The sequence below is a fragment of the Girardinichthys multiradiatus genome, chromosome 21 (assembly GCF_021462225.1).
Source record: "Girardinichthys multiradiatus isolate DD_20200921_A chromosome 21, DD_fGirMul_XY1, whole genome shotgun sequence".
NCBI classification, from domain to species: Eukaryota; Metazoa; Chordata; class Actinopteri; order Cyprinodontiformes; family Goodeidae; genus Girardinichthys; species Girardinichthys multiradiatus.
Window position 1 is genome coordinate 30,646,670 of NC_061813.1, and position 18,785 is coordinate 30,665,454.

General features: G+C 39.5%; 1 protein-coding gene across 5 annotated transcripts; it reads left to right on the plus strand.

The window, feature by feature from the left end:
• Positions 1-1,276: 1,276 nt before the first annotated feature.
• LOC124857844 (poly(U)-binding-splicing factor PUF60-like) lies at positions 1,277-18,619 on the plus strand. Of its 5 annotated transcripts, XM_047349374.1 has the most exons (12): positions 1,277-1,342; positions 1,902-1,994; positions 2,214-2,309; positions 6,863-6,952; positions 7,440-7,490; positions 8,591-8,752; positions 10,494-10,586; positions 13,484-13,697; positions 13,808-14,040; positions 14,476-14,590; positions 17,586-17,833; positions 17,911-18,619. In XM_047349374.1, exons 3-12 carry the CDS (start codon positions 2,232-2,234, stop codon positions 18,208-18,210), a joined length of 1,584 nt encoding a protein of 527 aa, XP_047205330.1. In that variant the 5' UTR covers positions 1,277-1,342; positions 1,902-1,994; positions 2,214-2,231; the 3' UTR covers positions 18,211-18,619. The 5 variants fall into 5 exon arrangements, with proteins under 5 accessions (XP_047205330.1, XP_047205329.1, XP_047205331.1 ...); XM_047349373.1 differs by lacking the exon at positions 1,902-1,994 and having other exon boundaries at positions 1,288-1,342; XM_047349375.1 differs by lacking the exon at positions 1,902-1,994 and having other exon boundaries at positions 1,288-1,342; positions 13,808-13,998.
• The last annotated feature ends 166 nt before the right edge of the window (positions 18,620-18,785 follow it).

Sequence of the window (18,785 nt, forward strand, 5' to 3'; positions counted from 1 at the left end):
ATCTTGTTCTTTCGGTCATGACCCAAGGTTCATGGCCATAGGTGAGGGTAGGAACGTAGACCGACCGGTAAATCGAGAGCTTCGCTTTTCGGCTCAGCTCTCTCTTCACCACAACGGACCTACTTCCTTTTTTCTGAATCTCAAGACCTCTAAAGCAATATCCTCTGGATGTAGGAAACCAAAATAGAGATGTATGACCATAGTAAAGAAAAGACAAACAACTAGCTAATGTAAATACAGTTAATTCCACCTGGATAAATGGAATTTCAATCATAGCAATTCATATATATTCATATTCATATGACCTATCCTAACCATAATAAGACATCTCATAACAAGAATTTAAAACTTTATCAATCATCTGGCAATCCTTAAAGAAAATGGCAAAAGTACGTTTCATAGTAATCATTAATTTAAACAGCATTAGTGAATCTCAGTAGATCAAAATATATTTTTAGTATTTAACTCCAAAAATTAAGAAAAAAAACTTGTTTCAAGCCTTTGTTTCCTGATTGATAATTTAGGTGATTGTGGCGTGCAGCTTATAAAAAACCCAACATTCAGTTAATTCAGGTAATTAGATTACATAAGACCATTATTATTTAACAACAGAAATGTGGACCTACAGAAAAAAAATATGTCCATGTACTGTACTCTCTGACCTTGATTTCCATATGAAATGCAAAATTCACTTTCATCTGAGCAATAGTCCAGACCTTTTCTTCTCAGCCCAGCTACTAAGATGCTTTGGGTGTGTCTTGTTTAGTACTGCCTTAACACTTGAATTGTGCACCATTTTGAAGCACACGTTTTCCTTCCACTAAACTTTCCACTATTATGTTTGGATACTAGCTCCTTTAACAGTTATATTTTTTGCCTTGCCTCCTCGTGGACGGTGTCAGTGACTGCTGGACAAGTGTTTTCCTCATGATTGCGTAGGATCTAACCTGGGCACAACATAACATTTAAATACATAAAAAAATGTGTTCTAATGTAACATTCAAAATTTCTAAGATACGGAATTTGGGGTTTTTATTAGCTGTAAGACATAATCAAAATGAACAGAAAAAAAACACTGTGTGTAATTGATCTAATATCCTACACTATACGTTTACAACTAGGTCACTAAAATAAGTCGAGTAATTAAACAATAAGACGCACCGGTATAGGTTTGCATACAAGTGTGTATTTCGTAATATTTGCAGTGAATGGTCTAACATTAAAAAAAGCTTCCTTCATTGTGGTCTGTTATCGCGATATCTCGCGCCGGAAGTCTCGCGAGCTTTGAGGAGTGCGGCCCTCTCTCTAGAAGGTGTGCTTCATGGCGGTTACGAACACTGCGGTAAATACATTTTGCGTTTAAAAACAGACTTGTTACGGTTGTTTTGTTCAATTTGTTTGTTGCGTAAGTAAAGCACAACGTTCTTTTGGTATTATATTTGCACCTATTTATATATATATGTATATATTTCTTGGACTGGAGGGAAAAAAAGCCCTGCTTCGTTTACGCGCCATAGCAATGAAAGCCTAGCGTGAGCTAATGTTATGTCTGCTGCTAGCAACAAAGACATCGTTGGCTGAATACAAATCAGGGCAAGCTAAGCATTGTTCTGTTCGTAACGTTTTTTACTTATATTTTTTCAATATATCGAGTGAGGTTATGACGCAGTTATTTACCGCTATAAATCCAATTTCTTTAAAAACTAAAGGTTAACCTTAGCGTGCTACAGCTACCTTGCTCTTCTAAGGTATGTTGGGAAGAATATCACGTTTAGCATCATGTTAACTGTTGGAAATCCAACACGGGAAAGATGTGGGAGAATCTGTCTGTAAGCTGATGAGAGCTGCCTGTTTTAATCACTAATATTAGTCTGAAGGCTTCTTTTATCTCCCCCCAATAGAAATTGTTGAATTGTTAAAGCTTCCCCATCAGTCCTCTTCCCCTTGGGGGCTTTCCTGTCTCAGTCTGGTGGACCCAGCGGTTAGAGTGTTGCGTAAGTAAGGAGTTCATCCAGGCCCACCTGGTTTAAATCCGGGTGTTGGTCCTTAATATGTTAGTGATATTAAATGTAATCTGTGCTGAAATCTCCTTTTGCTTTTTGTTGTTGCTGAGGAAATTTTAGCTGTGGTTGTGCAAAAAGTATAGGCCAGTATAATGAGCGGTGTAATAATGCCAGTTAGGTTTTGCTAATTTGTCCTTTTTTAAATTGCAGGGAGGTGAAGCTCTGACGATGGAGAATGGACAAGGCACAGGCTCCAAGCTTGGCCTGCCGCCTCTTACCCCAGAGCAGCAAGAGGCACTTCAGAGGGTAAGAGTCTCTTATCCAGTGCCGGGTTGGGTGTCCATGTAATTGTAATATCAAATAAATTTATTGTCATTTCATTTTATAACTAATGGCATACTACAAGCTGATTCAGCATCTCTCTGACATCTAAAATACACAAACCAGATAAAATGTGCAGTGTATGAAGTGTATAATCCTAACTTTAGTTTTTGTTTTGATGATGTTTGCCTTATGGCAGCAGTTCCTAAAGTTCAATCAGATTTTGTGAGTTTCTGACAATGTTCAGAGCCCTGTGCCCGCAGCGGGGTTAAGGTAGGGGCACTCCTAAAATTTGAAAAGAAAAATGCATATCATGTTCTCGTTTCTTTTATTTAAATTAGAAAATAAACAATTGTTTCCTCTGCTGCTAAAGCTGTAAGATATCAGTAATAAAAGTAAAAATTTTTATAGCATATTATTTTGGTTTGGATACACAAACTTAAGCAAAAAAAAAACTAAACTAAAATTTAGTAGATGTTTAAAGTGTTTTTTGGGCTGATTATTATACCTTTTTAGTTGTTCTCCCTTTTAAAGAAGAATACTGGGAGCATAAGAAATTGATTATTGGCTATTTAATTAGTTTGGTTGTTTGCTCCAGTAGCCAGTCTGTGCTTACGTGCTTAACAGCACATCACACGTAGCTGGCCAGCTGCAATTTTAAAACAAATCCTTTTGTTTTCAAGCCATGACTACAAAAAGTCTGTTTTTCGCAAGCAAAAATGTTTGCATACCGTGTAATTTGTCTTTCTTTTAGGTGAGGAAAATGTGTCGTAGCTTTCTTTCAGCCACCTGCAGCAGGTATTCGAGGCAGCAGCACTGCCCTACTGTATGCTACATACAGACGGAGAAAACTCTGGTCTCTCTGGCACTTTATTTGGCGTGTCGTTAAAAATGTGAAGGGAAAATTTTGTGGTTTTGACATTGTAACCATTTAACCTTGCTATACACAGTTAATGGGAACCTGCTTGTGCCTACATACAGGGGTTGGACAATGAAACTGAAACACCTGGTTTTAGACCACAATAATTTATTAGTATGGTGTAGGGCCTCCTTTTGCAGCAAATACAGCATCAATTCGTCTTGGGAATGTCATATACAAGTCCTGCACAGTGGTCAGAGGGATTTTAAGCCATTCTTCTTGCAGGATAGTGGCCAGGTCACTACGTGATACTGGTGGAGGAAAACGTTTCCTGACTCGCTCCTCCAAAACACCCCAAAGTGGCTCAATAATATTTAGATCTGGTGACTGTGCAGGCCATGGGAGATGTTCAACTTCACTTTCATGTTCATCAAACCAATCTTTCACCAGTCTTGCTGTGTGTATTGGTGCATTGTCATCCTGATACACGGCACCGCCTTCAGGATACAATGTTTGAACCGTTGGATGCACATGGTCCTCAAGAATGGTTCGGTAGTCCTTGGCAGTGACGCGCCCATCTTGCACAAGTATTGGACCAAGGGAATGCCCCCCAAGCGTCACTCTGGGCATGCAACAGTCTGGGTGGTACGCTTCTTTGGGGCTTCTCCACACCGTAACTCTCCCAGATGTGGGGAAAACACTAAAGGTGGACTCATCAGAGAACAATACATGTTTCACATTGTCCACAGCCCAAGATTTGTGCTCCTTGCACCATTCAAACCGATGTTTGGCATTGGCATGAGTGACCAAAGGTTTGGCTATAGCAGCCCGGCCGTGTATATTGACCCTGTGGAGCTCCCGACAGACAGTTCTGGTGGAAACAGGAGAGTTGAGGTGCACATTTAATTCTGCCGTGATTTGGGCAGCCGTGGTTTTATGTTTTTTGGATACAATCCGGGTTAGCACCCGAACATCCCTTTCAGACAGCTTCCTCATGGGTCCACAGTTAATCCTGTTGGATGTGGTTCGTCCTTCTTGGTGGTATGCTGACATTACCCTGGATACCGTGGCTCTTGATACATCACAAAGACTTGCTGTCTTGGTCACAGATGCGCCAGCAAGACGTGCACCAACAATTTGTCCTCTTTTGAACTCTGGTATGTCACCCATAATGTTGTGTGCATTTCAATATTTTGAGCAAAACTGTGCTCTTACCCTGCTAATTGAACCTTCACACTCTGCTCTTACTGGTGCAATGTGCAATCAATGAAGACTGGCTACCAGGCTGGTCCAATTTAGTCATGAAATCTCCCACACTAAAATGACAGGTGTTTCAGTTTCATTGTCCAACCCCTGTAGCTCCTCTAACAATGCAATGCTTGTAACTCCTGACTCGCTACGGGGGCGTCTGTCTGAGTGAGATGGTTTTATACCTGGACCTGGCACTCTTGACATGTACCAAGCTGAACCTTTTAAACCAATAGGGAAATTCAAATGCAGTAGCCACCGTCTAACCCAAAGAGGGCAGCACTTATGGTTGGTTTAATGCCAAATATTGCATAATTAAACAAGTTTACACAAAAATGTCAAAATTTGCACAACAACATAAAGGGCCCGATGTATACAGCTTATCTACCAAAAAAAAGTTGATTTGGAGTTTAGTTCCACTTTAAACATTTGTTTTAGATCTTGGCATAGAGCATCCCGCATATTTTGGTTTTGTTAAGGATGTTCTACTTTTTTTCGGTTAGACTAAATGTTTATCATTAAATGTTTATTTTTATTATAAATATTAAGTTGTTCTTTAGCCAAACCTTGTCAGTCACTACAGACATAATGTTCACTACCCGATTTGTTCCAGACAGTTTTTCTGTTTTGTAGGCGAGTGAAAAGTGCAAAAGCTTTCCTTCAGCTGTCTGACAGGGCAGTGCCTCACAGTGTGAGAGAGAGGGGCGGTTCTGCCGGAGATCACCTGCTGGTTAACGCAATGCCTGAAATAATAATTTTTTCTGCAGATTTGCTAACTTTATTCATTAAATTTTAAACATTTCAGTCTTGACCCATATTATGTTTCAGATCGACAGTCATTTACAGATTCCTTTTCTACTGAAAGCAGACTATTTAGCTTGTTTCATTAAAATATTGTGTGTTTAGTTTGTTGTTGAGCAGATAAAAATGAAAATAAGTTTAAAATTTTTAATATAAGAAAAATAAAATCTAAATTGCCTCAAGTCGTTTCTTTCATTTTGTTTCTATCTAAGCCTCATTTAGGAATAAAAAATAATGACAGCGCAATAACACTAAGCTGCTTCTATTTGGTTAATACAAACAAGCATTTCTGGCATAATGAGGCCATCATGTTTGCAGTAAAAGCACAACCGTTGTGCAAGATGAGCTACCAAAACAGAAGGCTCTCATGGGGAAATGTTCTCTACATTTATATCTATTTGTATTTATACCAAAAGCTGTATTCTACGTTGATTTTGCAACTGTTCGGCTAACTGGGTAATCTTGACCAAACTGAAGTGTGACACTGAATGGTTGTCATAATTGTGACTGTCATGATTGGTGTGACATTTTCATCGTATGATAACCTTGAGAAAAGTAACACATTATCATGCTATTTAAACAAAACGTCCGTAGAAAATGTAATAATTTATATCATTTTAAATGGAAAAGATTTATTCAGGCAGCTGCTAAGTTTCATATTTATTTTGCCGTATACACTGAAGCATAAATATATAGAATAAATTTAGAAGTAGTGTCTTGATGTTACCCATCTGCTCAGTGTGGAGTATTACAGACAATATAATAACGTCATATTGGCCAATTCATTAGTTAGGCTGTCTCCTCATGTAGCCAGCATGCAGCCAGCTGCTTAGCACACCTGCAGCCCATATGCTCCCTTTAGTTTCCACGTCATGACGTCTGTTTTTTTTTTACCATTTTATTCCAGACACCTTTTCCATTTTGTAAGCGACTGAAAAGTGTAGTAGCTTTCCTTTAGCTGTCTTGACAGGCAGTGTGAGAGGGAGGGGTAGGGCTTTGCTCTGCTCAATACAGTCTGCATCCCTTTAGGCGGAGTATAAACCGCAGGAAAGACCTGACATAAACCATAATTTCTATAAAACCTTGGTTTACCTTGATACTGACAACCAGCTCATGCCTAGCCCCCATCTTTGACATATTTTCTTGCAGAGTTTGTCTCTGATTTATGATGTTTCATTTTTTTTCTGAAGCTTAAAGTTGGGTCTGAGAGTGACATCACAAAAACAACCACAAAAAGAGTTAGAAATGCTTTTAAATAGGCTAAAATCTCTTTGTATTCAAATGCTGCAGCGAGAGGTTCAGTAACAAAGACTGGACATCATTATGTGTGCATCTGATTCAGTAAAATACAAACTGCCAGAAGGATTTAAAAAGCGTGTTAAATATTCTATCAGTACTTTTTATAGCAGGGTTCTGCAGGTCTTAAAGAGTCAGAAATCCTACATTTTACAGACTAGTAAGTCAGAAAACCAGTAGATATGACTCAGATTAAACACTCTTTCGCTCTAAATATGTTAGCCGTACTTTTGTTGTATTGGACTTCTGCATCCAATGAATGGATATTAATTTATTATGCATGTTTGACCACGGATGAAGGTGTTCTAACGCAATTACTTGCCTCCTCTTCCAGGCGAAGAAGTATGCCATGGAGCAAAGCATTAAGAGTGTGTTGGTGAAGCAGACCATTGCACATCAGCAGCAGCAGCTCACCAACCTGCAGGTGAGATGTTACCAGCTTTTGGTTCTCCTCCAAAACAAACGTGGTTATGTGGCGTATCACCAGCTGAGTCTTGATTCTTGACAGATTATCTGAACCTGTCGATGCCTCTCGGGTTAGGGTTAGTTCTCCTGGAAGTCCTGCTCCCCTGTCCTCCCACGTGCTGTGAAAAAGAACACATGTGTAGACCATCTGCCTCTGCTTTTTTTCAGATGGAGATGATCGTCCTGAAGGCTTTGCTTATCATGTTGAATGCTTTGCACTTTTAAAGGGGCCGTGCTTTATCTTAACTGCTGTGTGGTGAATTTGTAAAGTAGGGATGGGAGGTAAATCCTCTGAATGTTTTGCTGTTTAGAGGGAGGGTCTGCATATCGTGTTAGCTTAATCGCTTTTGTCTGTCTAGCAGAGCAATGACCTTTCTTGAAAAGCAAAAGCTAAAGGGGTATCTAACAGACTTTTCAGCACTTTTTTCATCTTTACTGTCTTTCAGATGGCAGCAGTGACAATGGGCTTTGGAGATCCTCTCTCACCTTTACAATCGGTCAATAGATCATTAAATTTTTTTTTTCTTGTCCGCACTTCCAGTGGAAAAGGACTGTTACCCTTCTTTTACTGGTTGCGTTGGCAACAATCCCTGCCTTTTTTTCTAACCGAAGAATGCATATTTTATAAGGAAACATTGCTTTCTGCAGCGACGGTCATTGCTCCCATGTCTGCAGCGTTTGACATGAATGACTCATTTGAGGAAGCCTTTATTTGCTTTTTTTTTTTTTTTTTTTTACTTTTAAGTTTGTTTTAGCACTTTTTATCAAATGCATAGCTGGAAACACGCTTTTTAATTTACTGAAGAGTTTCTAAGGGGAGAAAAGGCACGTCTCTTTGAAAAATATGCATTTCTTGTTTTAAAAAACAACCGCTCCTGGCAGGAGACAAAAGAGGGATAGCAATCCCTTTATGGACCAAAATGAGAGAACTTCTGTGTCAGGGATCTATTATTTTTTTGCCATCTCAATGTGAAGCTTTTTCTCGGTGAACAAACAAGTCATCTTCTCGTTATGCTGTAGAGTAGCTAAGTGAAACCTCTGCTGGTAATACAGTGAATCTAAGAAGCAAACAACTAGACTAAAAGACCTAAGTAAAACACAAAGACTTCTGATGATTAGAGCTTCCCCTCAACTTAGACTCGAGAAGAAAATTCCAAGACTTTGTTTGGATTTCTTTTGAACGCCACATTTACTTTTTGTTACTTTACTTGCCTCCCTGGAATCCAGGTCAGTTACCGAAGCCAAATATTTGTGAGGGCTGTGCATGTCGATCACTTCTGTGTGTTTTGCCTCTATATCTCAGTACGTAACAGAAGATAGACCAAATTTTAATCACTTCAGGTGACATCTGTCTCCCTCCCCCACAAAATACTTATTCATGTTGATCAAAGTTCCCCATTAATACCCCCTATTTATCTGTTCAGACCTCCCAAAACTGAGAATTGGCCTTTGACACTTTTTGGGAAAACATGCCCAATAGAGCAGGCATATATATAGATATATATATATATATATTTTTTTTTTTGTGTGTGTCATTGTTAATATTCCTTTCTTTTACTCTCTAATGCTTATTGTTTGTTGTTTTCCCGACTGGCAGGTGGCAGCTCAGCGGCAACGTGCGCTGGCGATCATGTGTCGGGTGTATGTGGGCTCCATTTACTATGAGCTCGGGGAGGACACCATCAGACAGGCCTTTGCCCCCTTCGGCCCAATCAAGAGCATTGACATGTCTTGGGATTCGGTTACAATGAAGCACAAGGTCTGTGTCATTTAACATGTGCTTTTTCAAGAGAATTGCAATGACGGCTAGTGTGCCACGGAGAAGTAATTGCACCTGTTGAGCTTTTCCACATTTTGTGAGATTACAACCAGAAACTTTTGAGGTATAATGCTTAAGACCAGGTGTCTGCAGCCTGCGGCTCCAGGTGCCGAAAGTGGCTCTTTGGACCTTCCACAATGGCTCTTAATAACTTGAATAATAAAACTGATCACCAACCAGCTAGTGTTTTAAAATGTAGAAATTATAATAAATGCACATTTTCGCAGAATAATTGCATTGAATTTCTACAACAGATTGACACTAAAAGTGCCAGTAATATATTTTTGCGGATTTTTAATTTAGGTTGGAAACTTTGCACTTTTATCATTTTCCCCAAATAACAACATCCCTAAAATATAAATACTTTTCTTTATTTTAAAACCTGAAAACAGAAATAAAACGGTGGTTCCCTTAAATTGAATCATATTTTCTATAGTAGATATTTAACAAAACATGAAGTTATCTTTTTTCCCGAAGGGTCAGGTAACATTTGTGGCTCTAAACAAGTTTTATTCAGCTGGACATAGGGCATAAACAGCTCTTTGGATTGTAAAAGTTGCAGAGCCCTTTTACAATCCCTAGATGAACACAACGTAGAGCATCATTGTGAAGAGGAAGGAAAATGAAACATGGTTCTCAAAAAAAGGTGTGCATTTTTATTTAGCCCCCCTGAGTCAATTAAATGTACAAGTCTTTAAGGTACAACCTTTGGACACCAAGAGACTGAGGTTTTAGACCATGCTTCTCAGTCGATCTCGATGTAGCTCTTGTGAAAAGTGCCACAGATGAGGTTTGGACTTTGACTGGACCATTCTGACACATGGATTTGCTTTGATCAAAACTATTCCCTTGTAGCTCTGGTTGTATGTTTATGCTCGTCGTCCTGCTGAAAGGTGAAACCTCTCTGTAATCTTCTGCATCCTCTAACAGGTTTTCTTGCAGGACTCTCTGTCATTTACCTCCATCCATCTTCTCATCAACTCTGGCTACCATCCCCTGCATGGCTTGTAACAAACGTTTGGCTTTCTTTCAGCGATGTCTTTTTTGACCATTCTTCCATGCAGGTCAGATTTGTTAAGGCCTCAACTATAAGTTGTTGATTTGCCCACCTGAGCTGTGGATCTCTGCGGCTCCTCTAAAGATAATAGTGGGGTCCTTGGCTGCTTCTCTGATTGTTCCTCTGCCTTTCAGTTGGCAGGTTTGCAGTTGTCTTACTCTTTACATTTTCAGATGGATTGAACGAAGCCCTGTGTGATGTCTAAAGCTTGAGAAATCATTTTATAACCCAATCCTGCTTTAAACTTTATCCCTGACTGGTCTGCTGTGTTCCTTGGTCTTCATGGTGGTTTTTATGTTTACTGATGTTGCTTGACTCTGTTTACTAATTAGGTGACTTCTGAAGGAAATTGGTGCATTTTATTTAAGGATACCAGGTTAAAGGGGGCTGAATGTAAATGCATGCCTAATTTTTTTTCTGGTTTGTATTTCTACAAAAAAATGGAAAACCTTTTCTTTCTGAGTGGAAGTGAAATATAAGGTCTATGGCCTCATTTTTCAAAGTTATTTAAAATGTGGAAAAGTTCAGAAGGTATGAATACGTTTGCAAGGCAGTATAGATTCTCCCTAAATTTGAAGCGTATTGTGTGTTTTCTCTTGATTTGAACCATATTTCTATGTGCAGGGCTTTGCCTTTGTGGAGTATGATGTGCCAGAAGCTGCTCAGCTGGCTCTGGAGCAGATGAACTCGGTCATGTTAGGCGGGCGGAACATTAAGGTGAGTAGTTCAGAGGTGCGGTTATCTCTGAAGGGTTTTTGCTACAGTGGAACATTCAGACAATAGTCTTTTTATTTTTAGTGCTTGTTTCAGGAACAAGGTGGAGGCTTTTTGTTTTATTATTAACTGATTGCAGGGTTGTGAAGTCTTACGTATGGTATTAGTCTTGATAAAATCTGGATATGTATGGAAAAGTGTCCACACTTTATTCCTTATTTTATTATTTAAAAGAGACAAATCTGAATTTCTGGGGGATAAAGTGCTTTTTACATTGATTTTATATTTAAATAACATCTGTTGTCTTTTGATTTTCTCCATCATAGTGTACATTTCTGACCAACTTGTTCAGTATCCACAGATATATACAAAGACAATTTCAGTGATTCTTCAGCCTCTACTGTAGACCCTGTCCTATCTGGTTTTTAAACCCAGTTTAGATGCCAAGAAAAGCTTTAATGCTTACATTTTTGGCTTGTTTTTTTTTTTTTTACGTTACCCCAGAGCAAAGATAAACGGCTTGTGGTAGCCGAGCATTAATGGCAACGGTGCTTTTTGATCCTTTGATGTCGTCTCTTCCTATGATTGTGAAGCAGAATTCATCAAGCTTTTCACAAACAAGTGAAGGTGTCATAGATCACAAATTGGGGTCGAAAGGACCCGTATTCATGGCAGAGTAATTCAGTGCAGGTTTGACAAGTTTGAGTGTTGTGGTGTTCAATTAGGGCAGATCTAATTTGATTCAGATATTAGAGAAGGCGTTACGCTGTCAACTCTGAAGACTCTTTATTTGTGGAGAATCCAGATAATTAAACCCAACAGAATAAAGGTTTTCCACACAAATAAGTCTGGAAAAATTTTTAATTATTGCACTGGGAAATTTGTAGGACCCATGAACGTTTTTGCTTCATTCATACAAATGTGTTTTATTTGAAAACAAACTAACTCCTCTCCCTGTTTGGTGTCTCTCTGTTTATTCACAGGTGCGTGTCGTATGTATGTAGTATGAGGTTTGTGTGTCTGTGTGTTGCTCTTCCAAGATGTCCAGGTAGCTTGTTTAAGTGAGGATTTTCAGTGAGATGCCCAGCGGTGCGTGAACTCTCTCTGCTACCAAGTTGTGCTGATGATGGACTGCGCCTGGGTGGTGTTAATTGGCCGCCTCATCTGTTGTACAGATTCCATTTAGACACTCGTCTCAAGCTTTTTTGTGTGAATGCGACGTACCGCGTAGCGTGTTGGAGCCGAAGTCCGTTCGATTTAGTGTTAATCCAAATTTCTGTTCCCCATGGACAATATCTTAAATTTTAAAACTCCAGTTGCATCCTGATAAATGTGTATATACCCGGAATGTTAGTTTGTTTCAGTAACTTAATTCTTAAAGTAAAACTTGGATTGATTCATTACACAGTGATATTTTGAAGTATTTATTTCTATAAACACAGAAATTATAGCTTAAAGTTAATTTAAACCAAAAATTATGTTTCTCAGAAAACTAGAATATAACATAAGACCTATAATTTATTTTTATACAGAAATGTCATCTTCCGAAAAGTATGTCCATGCAGTATAGGCAATCAAAACTTGCTCCGGGCATCTTTTTAGGCCAGTTTGTCGGCCAATCAACCGCAGTGAAACTGTGGTCATTGACCCAGCTGTTGGTACTTTTGGCAGTGTTGGAAGGTGCCAAGTGTTGCTGGAAAATAAAACTTGCAACTCCGTACAGCCCGTCAGAAGAGGGAAGCACAAAGTGCCCTAAAATATCCTGGTAGACTGTTGTGCTGAAACACAAGGTACCAACACCAGCAGATGACATGACTCCCAAAATCATCATTGGCTGGAAAGTCAAAGAAACCCAGCAGATTGCATTGACTCAGTGACTTGCAGCAGTCACTCCTGGATGAGCATGTAGCGACAGTGTTGACTCCCCTTTAACAGGAAGAAACTTCCAGCAGAATCAGAACCAGGCTCAACGTGAGCATCCATCTGCCATGACCGATTGGGGGTTTGAGAGAACAGAGCAGAGACACAAATAGAACACATGAGCACTGATCCTGGAGTACTTTCTATGTGAAAGAAGAAAAGTAAAACGTTGAAGGCAGTAGTAGCTTCTTCAGTGTCTTCATGTAGGGGAGAAAATCAGATGAGCTCTGAGCCAGTTTTTAAGTCTGGAGCACATACATTTAGTCATAGTAAAACATCTGGACCTCAAGAAACTTGGATTACATGTGTCTCTACTCTTTCCCCCTGACTCCAGGAAATTGATTTTGAAATAAAATGCTAAATTTATTTTCATCTGATAAGAAAGCGGACCAGTGTGGAACAAACCAGTCTTCTTTTTTTTTTTTCTTAGCACAGCTGAGATGCTGCTGACATTGTCTCTAGTTCAGGAGTGGCTTAACACAGGAAATTGTAAATCTCACCAAACTCTAGAGGGCTTTACTTCACAATCATCTGAAAGCCTCATTGATTTGTTTTGCTTTTGCAGCTTTTTCTACCACACTTTCTCCTTCCACCAAACTTTCCATTCATCTGCTTGGATGCAGCACTTTCAGAACAACCAGGTTCTTTAGCAAGGACATTTAGTGGCTTAGTTAGCTGTCTGATGGACAACTGTTAAGTCAGCAGTCTCCCTCATGGTTTTGTAGCTCATAGCTTATTTCTGACTTAAAGTCCCAATTTTCTTTGAAAAGGAACTTTGGGTTTCCATTAGCTATAAGCCATAATCATCAAAATGTGCAAAAATAAACACTTTGAAATATCACTGAATTGAATTACTGAAATAAACCTTTTCACCGAAATATCCCATAGACTTTTGAGGTAGTGCGTTTTCCATCAGTACCATTAAAGACCCAACCCCCTCCCCCCGTTTCGAGGCCCTGCTGATTTGATCTGTGCAATAGGTTGGGCGGCCAAGTAACATCGGTCAGGCGCAACCCATCATCGACCAGCTGGCAGAGGAGGCACGTGCCTACAACCGGATCTACGTAGCGTCTGTCCACCCTGACCTGTCAGATGACGACATCAAGAGCGTGTTTGAGGCCTTCGGAAGGATTAAATCGTGCACATTAGCTAGAGACCCCACATCAGGGCGACACAGAGGTTTTGGCTTCATTGGTGAGCTAGAAGGCGCTCTCTCTCTCTCTCTCTCTCTCTCATGGTCCTGTGTTGCTGATGCCCTGCTGCTGACTTTGTTTTTCTTCATTTACTTTAAATCCATCCAACAGAGTATGAAAAACCTCAGTCAGCCCTGGATGCGGTGTCCTCTATGAATCTTTTTGACCTGGGTGGTCAGTACTTGCGAGTCGGCAAAGCAGTGACTCCACCGATGCCCCTATTGACCCCCACGACCCCGGGTGGGCTGCCACCTGCTGCGGCTGTAGCTGCAGCGGCAGCTACGGCTAAGATAACGGCCCAGGCAAGTATAAATCCCTTCCAAAGGGATTTAATGGCCCTCCAGGTAAATATAACTCAGATCTAGCTAGACATGACACAGGCACAGATGAGAGTAGAATTTCTGGGTCAGAAGAAGTTACCAGAATGGAGTTAGCTTAGCAAGCCAGAAAATATTTAACTTTTGTGGTCATTTAGTTCAGAGTGATAAAACAAAACCACAAATTTGTACATTTCCTTGTGTACTTTAAAGCTATTCCCTGTTCAGTGATTTGATGCATCAGTTAAACGCCAGCAGTCCGAGATGATTTTGTCTGTGATCCATGTTTGAATGTGTCACTATTCTGAACATGCTAAAATTAACTGTCACCAACATTTTGACCCTCAATGAGACGAGGTGGAGCTCTCTCTTTGCCATGCGGTGTGATTTTTCACTGTGTTGCTGTGTTCTGTGTGTTTCCCGTACCTAATGTCTTGGGCACCTCCCACCCCCTTTCTTAAGGAGGCGGTAGCTGGCGCGTCAGTTTTGGGGGCGTTGACAGCACCACAGCTTCTTGGACAGCAGATAGGATTACCTCAGGCTGTTATGGCTGCTCAGGCACCAGGTGTTATCACAGGTACGCACTGACATGTATTTGTTTTTGTGGGTGTGCCAAGCAGGGTTCTTTTACACGTTAACAGTATTTTTGACAGCTTTACATACTAGACACCGTGTTGTTGTTACAGTATGATGAAAATGGATTTTTCTCCCTCACAGATTTCTTATTTTTTGTCACATGAATGTATTTGATGTTCAAACTAATGTAAATATCAGACAAAGATGACATGAGAAAATTTTTAAAAAGCTGTTTTCAAATTATGATTTCATTTAAGGGAAACAAGAGATCCAAATCGACGTGGCATCATGTGAAAATCCAATTTCCCCTCCTGTTTTGGTTCAGTTTATGCCTGATTACTACCTGACCTGTACTATAAAACTATGTTCATCTAAACTGAACCCGCCTGACAACATGAAGTAGGCTAAAACATGTCCAAAAACATGTTGGATGCAGCTCATGGCGTCCTCTACGCAGAAGTCCCGGGTTCCAGTGTGGACCCTACGAGACCTTTTCTGCATGTCTTCCCCCTCTCTACACCCATTTCAAGACTAAAATAAAGGTCCCTAATGACACAAAATAAATGCAACATTTTGTGCCATCAATGACCTAAAGAAATTCAGGAACAGGTGAGAAAAGATGTCATTGACATCTATTAGTCTGGAAAATGTTACAAAGACATTCCTAAGCCTGTGGAAACCACAGAAAGAGCAAATAACGAGATTTGGAAAGGAGAACCTTCCCAGGAAAAGGCCTGTCCACCAAAATGACTCCCAGGAGCCCATTGATGAGTAAGACTCAAAACGAAAAGCAATGCAGGCCTCACTGGCCTCAGCTAAGCTTGGCGTTCCTGATTCTACCTTTTTATAAATACGAGCTACAACAACATTTAATTTCCCTTTGGGATTAATAAAATATTTTTGAATTGAATTTAATTCAACAATAAGAAAGAGATTGGGCAAAAAAATTGGATCCACGGTAGAGTTCCAAGTCCAAAATGACAAAAATGAACAAAAATAACAGAGATCCATCTCAACTTTGCCGTAAAAAACATCTTGATCCCCAAAACATTTGGGAGCACATTTTGTGGACTGACGAGACAAAAGTGGAACTTTTTGGAAGGTGTGTATGTCCAGTTACAACACGTCAGTTCCTTCAGAGCGTCAAGCCCTCGTGGTTATAGTGTGGTGGTCTGGGTCTACCTTGCTTAAATGACATGTAATTAACAGAACCCTGAATTCTGCTGCCATCACAAAATTCTTAAGGAAACTGTCCGACCATCAGTTTGTGCACTTGGGTTACACAGCAAGACAACGATCTGAAGCACAACATCAAGTCCACCACTCAATGGCTCATCAATAAAAGAAAAAAGACAGCAAACGAAAGGTTTGGGAGTGGCCTAGTCAAAGTTCATGCCTAAATCCACTTGAGATGGTTTGGTGTGACTTTAGACTGGCTGTCATGCTGAAAGAGCCTCCATTGTTGCTGAAAAAAGCGATTCTGCAAGCTTTTCCCCTTAAATAAATAACCTAAAACCGTTTTTTTTAATGTAGTTTGGATTATCTTTATAAGCAAAAACAGAAGAAATCTCTTAGGGAGATGATAGTTTTTCAGTTTGCGCCCATGGAGGTTTAATTTGTATGTCGAGAGGCATTTAAACAAACGCGACTGTTCTGCCAAATCTCCTTATATCTGACCTTTGAGCCTTTTTAAATGAGATGTTTAAACTGTTAACCAGTTTTCCTGCTCGTTTCTGTTGGCATTTTCACTATTAATGTAAAGTCTCTGACCAGCGTTGTAAGTCACGGTCAGCTATAATCCGAACCGGCGAGTATCTTCTGACTGCGAATCAAAATGGGATTGGTTGATCTGAACCCATCTGAACTTGTGCTGTTAACTAGTCTACAAGTCAAAATATTTATACGAGTACTCTAATACACAACACTAGGGCAGAAAAGACAATAAAGCTCAGTTTCATTCACATTCAGAATGAAGAGAAGCATCTATCATGTTTTTGCTTTATTAAAATGATTTACATAAAATTATTTTATGTCTTGGTCCCCCCAGAACTTCTCTGAGTACCTTGAAGGATCTGATGTTTCATCACTGGTTTATATTCGATCCGGTTAATGCAATTAATAAAATGGATAAGTGTATCTCTGAAAGCACAAGATGGTGTATACACCTTAAACCCTCGGGTCTGTCTTCGTTTTGTGTTCTGTCACCAAAAATGCACTTTAACGATTGCTATATAAATTCTATGCATCATCTTTTTTCCATTTATTTATTTATGCCATTTTAACCTCATTTCTTTCCATATATAATAAATATTCATACATTTTTGAGAACGTTAACCATGTATATGCCAGTTTTAACAATTTGTCTTCTCTTTTTCCAGGAAACACCACAAAACATTTTCTTTTGTTTTTTTCCTCATCATACATTTCCCCCCACATATCCAAATTTGGATTTTTGTGGGTTATCTGATCCTGGCAGCAACGTTAATTTTGATGAGTATTTATTTTTTGTGCAAAGTTGTGAAATTGTTTTTCAAAAGTGGATTTTTTTTTTTTCTTCTTTCAATTTCATATATGAAAATTGGTAGACATGCAGTACATGAAAAATAAATCTCTTCACCTGCTGGAAAATGGGAAAACATGAAATTTTAAAGAGATTTTACCTGAATTAAATGAAAAAATGTTCTTAATTTAATTGCACTCGTAGAGTATCCAAAATGTGCATTTTGAATGGATGTCAATCGCACAAAACGTGCCAAAGAGATGCAAATTACTCTTAACGCATAAAAAAGCTAAAACTAAAATTCAAAAATGCCCAGAGATCCGGGAGGGTTAGATCCCCTTTAGATAGAAAACTTTCCAGTCTTTACTCTGTTTTTTTTTCTTACTTGAAAGTACTTTTCTACACGTTGGATGATTTCTTTAGTCTGTATCAAACGTCTAATATTTAAACTACCTTAATGTTCTTAAACTACAGTCTGTCTGGGTTTATTATAAAGGTGTGACTCCAGTTCGTCCTCCCATACCAGTGATTCCCCAAGTTGGTCTAGTGAACCCGGTGCTCGCATCACCGCCTGTGCTGTCTAACCAAGCCAGCGGCTCGAACCAACAGGAGAAGAAGGAGGAGAAAGAGGAGACGCTTCAAGATGGTACAGGCCAGGAGATGTTAAGTGACCAGGAGCACATGAGCATCTCGGGGAGCAGTGCCAGACACATGGTGATGCAGAAGTTGCTCAGAAAATCAGAGGTGACCTATGCTTTGTTTGTGAGTCGAGTTTGTTACAGAAATCGTTTCGTACTCACTGATGTCTTGTCCTGCTTCAGTCCACTGTGATGGTGCTTCGAAACATGGTTGGACCAGAGGACATCGACGACGACCTGGAGGGCGAAGTGACGGAGGAGTGTGGGAAGTTTGGCACCGTCAACAGAGTCATCATATACCAGGAAAAGCAAGGAGAGGAGGAAGATGCAGATATTATAGTCAAAATCTTTGTAGAGTTTTCCGTGGCCTCAGAGATGAACAAAGCTATCCAGGCCCTGAACGACCGCTGGTTCGGAGGCCGCAAAGTTGTTGCAGAAGTGTATGACCAAGACCGTTTTAACAGCAGTGACCTTTCTGCATAACCTGTTAGAAATGGCTTACCAGCACCCGTATCATTTACCTGTCACCAAAAGTCATTTCAGCCATCCTCACTGCAGCTAAAGGATGCGGGCCTCTGAAACCTGTAATTATGTTTTTATTGTCATTTTTTTTTTTATCATCGCTGTTATTAATATTAAAAAGTTCCATTGGGGGGGAATTCAATAAAAAAAAACTTGTCAGATGTTTTTTTTTTTTTTTCTGTTTTGTGATCTGTGAAGACTCCCTTTTGGTGCAAGTTTCAAATTTTTGTAATCTGATCTTTTACAACATTTAGTTTTTTTTGTTTGTTTTTTTTTTCCTGCTTAGCTCCTTTTGTTTTCTGTTATGAGATTGCCGGGACATGTAAACACTTTTTTCTTTCTATGATTAAAGGTTGTTTGTCCACAAAAAGGTTTCTGAGGATTTTCTTTTTAAATCCGGTGAAGAAGCAGTTCTGTAAAGTTTTCTCCGTTTGATCCTTTGTGGTTTTATGATGAGTTGTGTGATTGAAACAAGAATGTAAGCAAACCTTTTCTTACTTGGTATCAGAAGAGTTTTGGGGAAATGAGACAGACTT

Bases quoted from the DNA above. Each gene is read 5' to 3' on its own strand.
- LOC124857844 (XM_047349373.1), top strand. From the start codon at position 1,322: ATGGCGGTTACGAACACTGCG. The intron at 2,310-6,862 runs GTAAGAGTCTCT...CTCCTCTTCCAG, and splicing joins AGCAAGAGGCACTTCAGAGG to GCGAAGAAGTATGCCATGGA. The intron at 8,753-10,493 runs GTCTGTGTCATT...TTCTATGTGCAG, and splicing joins CGGTTACAATGAAGCACAAG to GGCTTTGCCTTTGTGGAGTA.